Source organism: Pelobates fuscus, chromosome 2 (genome assembly GCF_036172605.1).
Source record: "Pelobates fuscus isolate aPelFus1 chromosome 2, aPelFus1.pri, whole genome shotgun sequence".
In the NCBI taxonomy this organism is placed as follows: Eukaryota; Metazoa; Chordata; class Amphibia; order Anura; family Pelobatidae; genus Pelobates; species Pelobates fuscus.
Window position 1 is genome coordinate 204,486,434 of NC_086318.1, and position 13,916 is coordinate 204,500,349.

At 44.7% G+C, this 13,916-nt stretch overlaps 1 protein-coding gene across 3 annotated transcripts in view; it reads left to right on the plus strand.

Moving 5' to 3' along the window:
- Positions 1 to 13,916, plus strand: part of TTC27 (tetratricopeptide repeat domain 27) — a 559,369-nt gene that overhangs the window by 465,107 nt on the left and 80,346 nt on the right. For all 3 annotated transcript variants that reach the window (XM_063443110.1, XM_063443111.1, XM_063443112.1), the window contains one exon: positions 1,074 to 1,126. In XM_063443110.1, the coding sequence (XP_063299180.1) occupies positions 1,074 to 1,126 (53 nt within the window). The remainder of the gene's footprint in view (positions 1 to 1,073; positions 1,127 to 13,916) is intronic.

Here is a 13,916-nt window from a genome sequence, read left to right on the forward strand (position 1 = left end):
GCAGACAGTCACAGGCAGACAGTCAGTCACATGCACGCAGGCAGACAGTCACACACACACAGGCAGACAGTCACACACACGCAGGCAGACAGTCACACACACGCAGACAGTCACACACACGCAGACAGTCACACACACACAGGCAGACAGTCACACACACACACACAGGCAGACAGTCACACACACACAGGCAGACAGTCACACACACACACAGGCAGACAGTCACACACACACACACACAGTCACACACACTGACCTGCTTCTTACCTCCACATCCTTTGGAGCTCCTGGAGGCTGGTTGTTGGGACTCCTTCCTGCTTCCCATGCTGCAGTCAGCCAGGCCCCCGCCGCCCTGCAAGCTCCGCCCCCGCCGCATGCTAGGCCACGCCCCCGCCGCAAATGTATTTTTTTTTTTTTAAATGATCCCGGCCGGCCATGTGTGAGCTGTGCCGGCCGCCTAGCTCCCCCTGCTCCCATGGGACCCTGTGCGGCCGCAGAGCTCACACATGGCCGGCTGGGATCACAGGAGCCTGATCACTGAATGGGGCTGTCAGCCCAGCCCTAGGTGCCGCGGCCCACCGGGAAATTTCCCGGTATCCCGGTGGGCCAGTCCGGCCCTGCTCCCGGCAGATGAAGTGCCAGGAGCAGAAGAGGAACAGACAGAAGACAAATCTCACCTTTCCCTGACCCCCTTGGCTACCAGATCCCCAGCGACAATGTCACCACCGGGCGTCTTTGCAAATTATGCAAAGTTCCCAGGCAGTAACAGATCCGCTTTAACATTGATCTCTTAAGTTTTATATAAATAGCATTTATATTTATAATATAGGCATTATACTTATAGGATCTCTAACAGTGGGTGACCCATTTGTGCTATGGTTGATGAGGAATGATGAACTGCTCTCACTCATTTTAAAATTGAAAATAGTATGAAAAGTGAATAATTTTTCAAGACTATTGGTAGCCAGATTGTAATTTATTCTGGATCGGTACAAAACATTACATTTAACAAATATTGTTTGTACTATTTACGTTTATTTACTTTATTTGTTTTCTTCTTTTTGTAATTACAGAATGCTGAAGCTTGGAATAATTTGTCAAGTGCCTACATTCGACTAAAACAGAAGTAAGTACATTAAATAAATCCCAGCAGCCAGAATGGCTGACAGACAACGCTGACTGTTGTTGCATTGTATGAAAGACAGATGAAGAGCAACAAGATCATGGCCAATTTTAATACACTCTCTGGAATTACATTGGCTATAATTTGCGTAGTCAGTTTCTGTATTAACAAAGTGAATCCAAACATAATTTGCTCAATAATATTTCATAACCAAAACGTCTTTTAGTATGTGATGTAGTGCTCTTAGGGCTTGTTACCCTATACGGTTTATAATAACAAATACAATCCATGTGATAAGGCTTAACACCCATCAGGATATGATCATTAAAGGGACACTATAGTCACCTGAACAACTTTAGCTTATTGAAGCAGTTTTGGTGTATAGAACATGCCCCTGCAGCCTCACTGCTCAATCCTCTGCCATTTAGGAGTTAAATCCCTTTGTTTATGAACCCTAGTCACACCTTCCTGCATGTGACGTGCACAGCCTTCCATAAACACTTCCTGTAAAGAGAGCCCTATTTAGGCTTTATTTATTGCAAGTTCTATTTAATTAAGATTGTCTTATCCCCTGCTATGTTAATAGCTTGCTAGATCCTGCAGGAGCCTCCTGTATGTGATTAAAGTTCAATTTAGAGATTGAGATACAATTATTTAAGGTAAATTACATCTGTTTGAAAGTGAAACCAGTTTTTTTTTCTCATGCAGGCTCTGTCAATCATAGCCAGGGGAGGTGTGGCTAGGGCTGCATAAAACAAAACAAAGTGATTTAACTCCTAAATGGCCAGTGAATTGAGCAGTGAAATTGCAGGGGAATGATCTATACACTAAAACTGCTTTATTTAGCTATAGTAATTTAGGTTACTATAGTGTTGTGTTTTCATAAAACACAGGATTTGGTTAGAGTATCCCTTCCTGTGCTTCTCACCACTGCAATTAACGAAGAAAAAAAAACTCAATCCATCACTAACACCAAGTTCTCACTGCAGTCCAGTTCTCTGCAACTGATGTCACTCCAACTTGCAGGAGTTAGGAGGGAGATCAGGTAGGATGAGCTGGTGGGAGGGCGTTAGAGGGTTGCTGCCATGACTGGCTGACTCCTGCCAGCATGCTATATGTGCTGACGTCAGACACCAAATTTGCACAGGATTCTTATTAGCCCCCTGGAACTCTTGTTCTGGGCTGGCTAATGTACCCGGAGGCAGAATTACGCCTCCAGCAGCGGAGGGACAAAACTCTGTATCTTCAAAATGTCATTGCAAAATGCTGCCCATACAGGCTCAGGCACTATAACCACTTCAAATCATTTAAGTGGGCATGGTGATTGGAATAACCATTTGAAATGGAGTGTTTAACATTTAATGTAAGGCAATCCCCATGGAAACTAACAGAATGTTTCTGCTGCTTGATGCACTTTTAGAATTTTGCTTTACAATTACTCTTTATACTAATTAATAAAGTCCATCTAAACCATATGTATACCAGCCTACATTATTTTATTTTTTTTATCAACCACTGTTGTAACAATTCTTCTTAGTCATATTCTACCTCAATTAGATTATTTAATCTATAGCTTTAAATTCATAACTCTGAAGAATGATGCGTATGTGGCTTTTTGTTAAGGATATGCACACTGTTACCCTTTTCACTTTAAAACTCATACCAGCAACATCATGTCGAGGTTGTGCATGATTTATCAATGCAGAATCTGTGTGCCTCCATTTATTAGTACCGTTTACATGTTCATATCCATACAGTGGCTAGCCATGTCTTTAAACATAATATGCATAAACTCAGGCTATTCTTCTACTAATTAGCAATTGCCAAGTTGGTTCACTGGTGGCTCGGTTCAACCTTGATTTGTATAGTCAGATTGCTTAAACATTGGCAGTGATGTTTATTTCCCAGGTAAAATGTTCTAAAGGTTCTATATTTCTCATTTGGCTTTCGTTGTGTTTAATTTGCTCAACATAAAATGATAAATTATGTTTGGAATAAGCTTTCTAAACTTTTGAATTCTCCTGCATATTCAACAAAGGAGAGAATGAATAGCTTATGTACCTTGTAATTTGTTGATCCAGAACAATGGATTTTGTACAATGTTCTGCTGTGTTCTGCCCAAACAGCTGCCATGGGGATCGGCACTGTTCTTATATTTATCCTATATCACACATTTCTGCTTTTTGCTATGCCTAATTACTTTTATAGTTTCATAAAGCACAGAATAAGGGAGGTCAGCTCACAGAACTGCTTGCAATAAAACCCAGACTCTCCAGTAGAAAAATGGTTCCCACATTTTCCAATCAGTTAAGTCAATAAACAGTGGGAGCTGCATTCTAAATCAATGTGAAAATGTACATGTACTTTTTATATCTGTTTTAGGTTTTTTACTTCCCTCTGAAAACATTTGTTGGTAAGCCGATTACTGTGGACCATTCCTTGCCTTCCATTGCTAGCCCCAAAGGGAGATTGTTGTGAGAGGGCAATGCTTACCTCCCAACTTTTCCAATTCCGGTGGAGTATTGTTCTGCCATCCCAATTAAATTTCCTGGTTTGTCTCTCATCTGGGGACACCAGTGAAATGCCATCAATACGTGTAATGTGGAAGCATCAATAGACTTGTTGTGCATAGTGCTAGCAGGACATTTAGCCCATTCAGGAGAGCTTCAGAAGTGCTCTGCTTATGGAGATCCCTAGTTGGAATTGGCTAGAGTCGCTTGTCAGTCAAGCTTGGCATGCACACACAGCAGGTAAAACTAGGATACACCGCACCACAATCCTCAGTGTATAAAGACATACATGAACAGTAATATTGGCTCAGGATATATGTTGGTCCGAATGGCAGGAAATCTCCAAACATGGTATTGATTGCAGCGTATGTATGTACAAAGAACAGAAGCACAGAAACTCCAATGGTGAAGGAATTCCAGGAAGCAGGATAATAAGTTGATGGTTAAGAAGGTAAGTAATATATTATAGGGGTTAAAAAAAGCACACTATTATTATATAAATTGAAAATATATAAATAAAAACAATAAATAGTCCAGAATAAGCTGTTGAGGACCACACTAAACATGTTTCTCCTTTCAAGGTTTAAGGCTTATTCTGGGCTATTTATAATTTTTTGCAATATCCCGAGGTGGGGATTATGCTACACAGGCTCAACATACTAGAGCAAGTTCTGCTCTAGAAATTGTAAGTACAATACTTGAATTTCTTTTTTATTTGATTAAATCAGTACTTGCTCCACCATTGGAGTTTCTTTGTACATACTCTGCAATCAAAACCATATTTGGAGATATCCTGCCATTCAGAGCAACATATATCCTGAGACAAGGATTATACAGTCTGCAAGGCCAGCACTTTCTATAAGGCGACCTAGGCAGCAGCCTCTAATTCTGCAGCCGCCTGAGCGCTCTATAGAGAGCCTTAGGCGGCTGCAGCACTGCCTCTCTCCCCCATTTCTCCTCACCCTCTCCCCTTTCCTGTGTAGCGTGGCCGAGCTCTGGTCCTTGATACAGGAACATCCGTTTCCTGTACCCGGCCGTACTGACAGGAAATGAACACTGAGTGAGCACTTCCTGTCAGTCCAGCGGGGCACAGGAAACAGAAGCTTGTGTACCGTGGACTGGAGAGGAGCTCGGCCCTGGTGCTGTGTTAGAGGGGACACAGGGTATGATCACCTAGCCCCTTTCTCTTTAGGTGTAAGGGCAATATCTGGCTGGGATAGATTTAGGCAAGTGTTCATATGGGCCAATATGAATTTGAGTGATGGACAGATGGAGTAAAGTGATTAGAACTGGGGGTGATGAGGAGAATATGGGATCAATATACATTTATTGCTGAAGATGATAATGGAATTAGGGAGTTGGTGTGAGAAGATATGGCTAGGAGAAGGAGATTATGGGCATGGGGATTATATCATTGGGGCAGGGGGTGATGAGGGGATTCTAGAGATTAGGTAATTTCACTTTGACTCATGGGTGGTGGGGGGAGTTAGGAGAATGGGGGACAGTCCACTAAGGGCAGGAGGAGTGTGGGGTGTGGGGAGAATGTGGTGGGGGGAGGGGAAAGCCCACTAAGGGAGAAGGGATTTGAGGAGAACGTGGGAGGGAGGGTGAGGAGAATGTAGGGGGGGGGGGCACTAAGGGAGGGAGAGGGGTTAAGAGAACGTGGAAGGTAGGGTGAGGAGAATGAGGTGGTGGTGGGGGGAGGGGGGGAGAGTTCACTAAGGGAGGGAGGGTGTTTGAGGAGAATGTGGGAGGGTGAGGAGAATGTGGGGGGTGGGGGAGGGGAAGAGCCCACTAAGAGAGGGAGGGGGTTTAAGAAGAAAGTGGGAGGGAGGGTGAGGAGAATTTGGGGAGGGGTGGGAGTCCACTAAGGGAGGAAGGGGGGTGAAGAGAATGTAGGGTGGAGGAGAGACCACTAAGGGAGGGTGTGGGGGGAGGAGAGTCCACTAAGGGAGGGTGTGGGGGGAGGAGAGTCCACTAAGGGAGGGTGTGGGGGGAGGAGAGTCCACTAATTGAGGGTGGGGGGGGGATGGAGAGACTACTAAGGGTGGGTGGGGGGAGAGAAGAGACTACTATGAGTGGGGGGGAGAGGAGAGACCACTAATGGAAAGGGGGGGGGGAGAGAAGGGAGAGGCCACTAATGGAAAGGGGGGGGAGGACAGATGACTAATAGAAAGGGGGAGGGGAGAGAGACCCAGGAGAGACACCTGGGGGATGCACAAGAGAGCAGAGACCACTAAGAGGGAGACAAGAGACCACTAATGGAAAGGGGGGAGAAAAGGAGAGGCCACTAATGGAAAGGGGGGAGAAAAGGAGAGACCACTAAGGGGGGAGAGTAGAGAATACTGAGGGACAGGGGAAGAGAGGAGAGACCACTAAGGGTCAGGGAAGAGCTCTAAGGGACAAAAGGGAGAGCTCTATAGGACAGGGGGCAGCCAGGGACTGGGGGGTAGGAGAGAGCACTAAGGGATGGGGGGGAGCGCCAAGGGGCGGTGGGTAGGAGAGAGCCCTATGAGACAGGAGGGGAGAGCACTACGGGAAAGGGGGCAGGGAGATCACTAATGGACAGGGTAGATCACTAAGGGACAGTGGGGCAGGGGAGAGCACTAAGGGACAGGAGGGGAGAGAGGCTGGGGAAGGGGGGAAAGAGAAGCACAAAGGGGCTGGTAGGACTCAGCCCCCATCCTACCCCAAAAACTCTCTTTCACACTACGCACACAAACACAATGCATCCCTATACATACACAGAAACACACAATGCCTCCCTACACACACAGAAACGCAACATGCTTCCCTTACACACAGAGAAAAACACAATGCAACCCTTACACAGAAACACACAATGCATCCCTTACACACACACGCAAACACACACAGAGAAACACAATGCAGCTCTTACACACACTTACACAGAATCCTTGCACCGGCCCTGAACGTCTGTGTGCATACAAACAGAGCTCTAAGTTAGCTCTGGCAGTGAATTGAGCAGTGAAACCTGAGAAGCATGATCTATACCAGGGATAGGCAACCTTCGGCACTCCAGCTGTTGTGGACTACATCCCCCATAATGCTCTTACACCCATAATGCTGACATAGCATCATGGGAGATGTAGTCCAAAACATCTGGAGTGCCGAAGGTTGCCTATGCCTGATCTATACACTAAAACTGCTTCATTATGCTAAAGTTGTTTAGGTGACTATAGTGTCCCTTTAAGGAAAAGAGCAATTTGATATTAGAGTATACCAGGAAAAGTGAAAGTTTTTGTTTTAGTTTTTAAATGTAATGTTCCAAACAAATACTTTAGAGAGGAGGTAAAGCACAATTTCCAGGTTAAAAAGGAAGACTAATCTGCAACGGCAGGATGTTTAGCTGTGTTAAATAACAATGGGCCATAATGAGGCTTTTAGGCAAGCGTTTGATATTAATATATAACCCAAACATAGCTGAAAAGGCTCCCATTAAATGAATGGCCTCTGTAATAATATAGGCTAAATAGGCCATTAAGAGTTTCCCATATTTAGTTTATTTCTACTACGAATATAATCATATTAGTTTGTGTATTGCCAAAAAGAGAAAGTAACAGTAAAGTAACTGGGCCATCAGAATTTTTTTTTGTCATATAAAACTGTGGTTTTTGCACCGTCTAAATTCCAGCTAAATATCGGTTGTTTTTTTATTTAAGCCAGCTACCAGTGTCTGTTTAGCTTGTATCTCAATCACACTTTTACTCTGCTAACAAGTAGGCACCCACTCCTACTGCTCTCGACTTCTATCCTGGAATTTCAATACCCTCACACTACTTCCAGAGACCCCCTTCAAGTTCTTTATAAAGATACAATAGTAACACTGACATTGTCATGAGAATTAGTGGTAGACTAATCAAAGGCGACTGAGTCTCAGATGTTATGAAATTTGCCAATTAGAACAGAATTTGACAGCAGTTGAGTGGCAGTAGAATGTAATATTGTATAACTTTACACTTCAGAGTATGTTTTTAATTATGCTCAGATGTGTGTTAATAAAGATGTTATTGTATTGAACTGAATTGCATTTTAAAGAGCTGTGGAATGAGCTCATGTTGCAATTTTTTTGTAAAAAGTTTTAAGATCTCATGTCTTGCACTATGACAGGTGAATAGAGAATGACTGTTCAATCTTCAAAGAACGGGCTATTGTTCTGGATCGTCTCTTTATTTCAAATGTACATTCCACATCTACTACTTTATATCTCTTGATATAATTACAGCTTTAATGCCATCACCTCACTTACTTAGAATGTGTAAAAGAACCAAATCAAATTAATCATAGTTTAAAAAAAAAAAAAAAAAAAAAAAGCTTTAGTGTTCTGGTGACATAACAAACCAATGACATTTCTATTTGTAATTTGATTTGACTGGGTTTTTTTCCACCACTTGTTGAAATATGCTCTGTTGAAACACTTAATGCTTCTATAATTCTTAAACTAGCTCACAAAAGTAGGGTTCACAAAAGTATAAAACCCTACAATTGTAATACTACCAAACAAAGATTATGTCCAAATTCCTATTACTCATGTTACTTGCTCTTCCAAATGATGTAGAGTCTAGCATTGGTCCCCCAACAGATTCCATTCCTATCCTTCCAGCTAAAAAAAAAGGCCTCTCCTGTTGTGCACTGTAATATCCACAGCTTACTACCAAAAATCGATGCACTGCAAGCATAGTGTTTACATTACAGGCCTAAAATCATTGTGCTCTCTGAATTGTGGCTAACCGCAAAAATACCTGACTCTGCCATTGCAATACATGGGTATGCATGCCATAGAAATGACAGAGCAGGGGGCGGAGCCTGCGCTTGAGCTGTATGGACGCGTAGAGACGGAGCTCCCCGGCTAACGGCTAATTCAGCATTGATAACAGCGGCTAAACAGCCCGAAATCACGCCATACAAACGGCACCCACAGCATGGCACAAAGAGGAGCAAGGAAAACGGTGGAGACCAAGGAAAAGCACTCCTTTTTCACCGCGAAACCGGCAAGCCAGAAGTCTACGGCCCAACTGCAGCAAGATGGCGACGGCAGTGGAGACGACCGAGATACGTCGAGGCCACACTCTCCACAGGACACCATCCAAATTCAGGGGGAACAATTCCAGAAAATGCTGGACGATATGGCAGTCAAAATCCAGGCCACAGTACAAGCAGCTATTGCAGACCTGAGGAGAGATATCTTAGACCTCGGCAACCGCACAGCCCACATAGAGAACAAGATGGCTGACTATGCTGAAACGCACAACAGCATGGCGACAAAACTGAAGGAAATGGAAGGCCGGCTAGAAAAACAGGAGCTGAAAAACATAGATTTAGAGGATAGGTCCCGGCGCCAAAACTTGAGGGTAAGAGGGGTCCCCGAAGACGTCCTGGCCGCAGACCTTGTGGCCTACCTGACGGGCCTATTCCAAGCCCTAGCTCCTGACATCCCACCCAGCTTGATGCTCTTAGACAGAACCCACAGGGTGGCGAAACCTCAACACCTGCCGGCATCTACCGCTAGGGATGTCCTAACAAAGCTACATTATTACCATGTCAAAGAGGCGATTCTCCGGTCCCAACGCCCTCCACAAGACATGCTGGAAAAATACAGATCCACTCAAGTGTTCGCTGACCTCTCTGCCGAAACCCTGAGGCGCAGGAGGTCCTTCAAAGACATAACATCGGAGCTCAGGAACAGAAACATCCAATACCGCTGGGGCTTCCCAATCAAGCTATTAATAGTCAGAGAAGGCAAAACACACGCGACGTCGGATGTAGACACAGCCACCCGCCTGCTGAGAAGCTGGGGCATCATCACGGCAGCCGTGAACGAAGGATCCAAACGACAACTGGAGATACAACCGGAGTGGAAGTCGGCCAGACACTCCAAATCATCCAGAGCAACGACGGGCAAATAACAAAGATAAGCGGCTGACAAGCATCTTCTATCTGAGACACAAGGAGCCTATCCCAAGTTTGAAACAGCTTACATATCATAGTTACGAAAGACCCTGGGGACTTGAGCGAATTTACTTTTTCGAGAACAAGGACTGAAAATGGGTAATATACTTGCATCTTGTGCTTCACATAGACCTTTATTGCATGTTGTCAGAGGTTAAAAGGGGATAATAAGCGGAGGGAAGGGATAGCAGAGGGGACGAGGGGCCAAGCGATTTTTATACTGCACAGGTGGGATGACTTCCCATCAGGGATCCCTACTAGTCCCGCTTCACCATATGCCATTACACAACATAAACCATCGACTCACATGTCAATCCCCTCCCCCCCGCCCATCACTCAGAGAAGTGCCACCATACGCGGCCCGTAGGGGCTTCAACGCGAATCTCAGGCCATATGCCCTTCAGAACGGGGGGTTTGTAATTATATACCAAGGTCCTAAGACATGCAATGATTTCTTTGAACGTTCTTAGCATATAATTCACAGGGGACAAATGACAGAGCGGGAGGCTCGGGGGCCACGGTCGCCTGGGTATCCAGGGGTCTCAACCTGGTTCCACGCACCCCCACACAAGGTATAGGTAGTGGGAGAAACTAGCAGGAGAAAATCTATCCACGAAATCCCGTAGGGCGCAGTGCCCGAAAACATTTTTTGGGTTATGTTTATATGTTTACTGTTTTTTTTATTTGGCAATGTCTATGATCGCATATGTTACTGTCTATAACAGCCTTGACAGGAGCAAATCCCAGGTGAAACACACACACGGGTACCCCCACACGCACAGTTTAACAGAGGTCACGCAGGAGCCCTCCAGAGACCTAACTTCCAAAAGAGCGATATATTTAGACGACGCGGGAAAGACACCGTAAGGGCATCACATGGGCTAACCACGATCCACAGCATAAGGAAAAAGCGACCGCCAACCGCTCACATTCAGTCTTAAATTATATTCCCATAATGTACAGGGCTCGAATATACCCTTCAAACGCCATGTACTAGAAAAGGAACTACGCAAAAACCAGGCAGACATTGTATGCCTGCAGGAAACTCATGCACCCATCTCTGTGCTCCCGCTTGTATCCCCACCAAATCCACGCCGCACAAATCCAAAGGAGTCTCCATACTCCTCAGCAAAGACGTGACGGTGACATCAAACACACACATTATAGACCCAGGGGGACGGTGCATCATCTGGCAGGGCACTATCAATGACTCGGACTACACCTTGGTCAACATATATTCCCCAAATGCTAACCAAAGAAACTTCCTTCATGGAGTTCTCACGAAAGCAGATTCAGTAAGAAAAGGCACCCTCATACTCAGCGGTGACCTTAATCATGTCCTTGACCCAACAGTGGACTCCACTAGACCCCCCTCCACCCCACATTACAGTACCCTTAAAAAACAAAGCAAAGCACTTAGAGCTCTGGTGGCCATGTTCGGCCTACGAGATGTGTGGAGGGCCCTCCACCCGAAAGAAAGAACATATATCCACCATTCCAAAGTACACAACTCGTTTTCGAGAATAGACGGGTGTCTAATGCACGACACCACCCTGACCTAAGTGCTGGGTTGTGAGATAGCAACCATTCATTGATCAGATCACGCCCCAGTCATAACAACACTTACAAGCTCATACGAATACAAGCACAGGAGCCCATGGCGTCTCAATGCGAGACTCCTCAAAGACACAGAGTTCTGCACGACACTGGAAAAAGAACTTCAGCACTACTTCACCACAAACACCACATCAGTCCGAAACCCACATGTGCTTTGGTTAGCCCATAAGGCTGTGATTAGGGGCACACTAATAAGCAGAGCGTCATACATTAAAATGCAAGCCGACAAGGAACTGACACAAACTAAACAGCAGTTAGAACAACTACATAGGGAAAACCAAACGATCCCAGGGTCAGATCACAAACGACGAATAACAGCCCTACAAGAGAAACTCAAGGAGATCAGGCTACACAAATTTGAATTCCTGCTCAATAGACTAAAAACACACACATACGTACAAGGCAAGCAAGCTCCTGGCCCAAAGACTGAGGGACAGACAACAACAAACACGAATAGCACACATAGTGAATAAAGCAGGTCTTAAACTACACCTACCCGCAGAGATATGTAAGGGAATTCGCACAATACTACAGCCAGCTCTATAATCTCATAGATGACCTAAACACCCCAAACCCCTCAGCCACAAGTATACAATCATACCTAGCAGAGATCCCTCTACCAGAGGTAACGGAACCCCAAAAACAAATTCTAGCCTCCCCGATCACGGAAAACGAAATAATTGATTGTATCGACTCACTTCCTAAAGGCAAAGCCCCGGGACCCGACGGGTACACAAATGAATACTACGCGAAATTCAAACACCTCCTGGCCCCACAACTCGCATTAGCGTATAGCCATGCACAACAGACGGGGTCCTTCCCCTCTGAATTTTTAGCAGCCAAAGTGATAACCCGACCGAAACAAGGCAAACCACCGACACTCTGTCAGAATTTTCGCCCAATATCACTACTGAACGCTGACACCAAACTACATGCCAAGATTCTAGCCACGCGGCTTAAAAACATACTTCCATCAATTATCTCAGATGACCAAGTAGGATTTGTCCAGGGGAGACAGGGCTCGGACAATACCCGGAAGGTAGTAGACATCATACAAACTATTCACGCTGACAGAATGCAGTGTCTCATAGTCTCTATGGACGCTGAGAAAGCCTTTGACAGTGAATTTGTTGTTTCTCGAGGCCGTACTTACGAAATTTGGGATCCCACAACAATACCTAACAGCAGTTAAGGCCCTATATAGCTCTCCAAATTACGACATGGCCATTAATCCTGTAGCACTGTGTCAGCACATAGCAGCTTGCGAGAGAAAGCTAGAGAAGAATGATCACCGCATGGATCCATTTGCCCAGGCTTTCAGTACATTTCTTACTCTAACAGCGCATCTACAGCCTGCAGCTCCTCCAACTATGTCACCACCGCCTAGTGTACCTCCACCTATAGTACATAAGGCACCTACTATTATCTCCCTATCTCCTCCCCCGCATTTTGATAGTAATATTTAAGAATGCTGGGGATTCCTGAATCAAATTGAGTATAATTTTGAGGTCTCAACGGGATCTTTTCCTACGGATAGAGCTAAGATTGGTTACCTGATTAACCAACTTAAAGGTAAAGCCTTAACTTGGGCCAATCCTTTATGGGAGAGTACTAGGAGTATTGCACATAACTACTAGGAATTCCTTGCGGAATTCAAATTAACATTCGAACCATTAGGCAGGGAGGATGACGCTTCCACTGCCCTAATGCATATCAAACAAGGGAACCGGTCTATCTCAGATTATGCTATAGAATTTCGCACCTTGGCTTCTGAGGTAGACTGGTCTAATAGCGGGTTAATCTCTGCATTTAAAAAAGGATTACCCGAAGCAATTCTGGACGAGATTGCTGCCAAAGATCTACCTAAAAATTTAATGAGTTTATCACATTTGTCATGCAAATTGTTAATAGATTAAGAACCAGAGAAACTACCAGAAATAGATAATTAGCACCTCATATTTCCAGATCTATTGTTCCTGACCTCCCTGTTCAGTCCGAACCTTAACCTATGCAGTTCGGGGTCACTAGATTGTCAGAGGCAGAAAGGCAATTTAGGAGAAAAGGACTATACTGCGGTAGAAAAGGACATTTGAGGAGTGCTTGTCCCATACGTCCGGAAAACTACCGCACCTAAGAACTTTAAGGGGACAGGTCTTGGTGTGATGGATACGTCCTCTAGGAATAACAAAAATAGATTTCTCCTTGATATTATGATCAAATGTGACAAAAAAAACTTTTCATGCAAGGCCCTGATGGACTCAGGTGTGGCAGGAAACTTCTTTGATGTACATTAAGTAAAAAAAAAAATGCTATACCTATCAAGGAGAGATTATCACCTTTGGCCGTTGAGGCTATTGACGGGAGACCTCTCTCTCAACCCTTAATTACCCACGAAACCTTGCCCATTAACATTTCCATTGGTGCCTTACTTTCCAAATAATTCCCTCTCCTTCTTGCCCCATCATATTGGGCTTTCCTTGGCTTATTAAGCGCAATCCTCATATTGACTAGGCAAACGTGGAAATATTGGAATGGGGCAAGTACTGTACTGAGAGATGTATGTTGCACATTACCAAAAGTGGGGGCATCTTTAGATTACCCACTAATACGCCTCAGACCTCCGAATTTCCCATACACTACTGGGAGGTTAAGGAGGTATTCAGTAAGACTCAGACCAATATTCTACCTCCTCACAG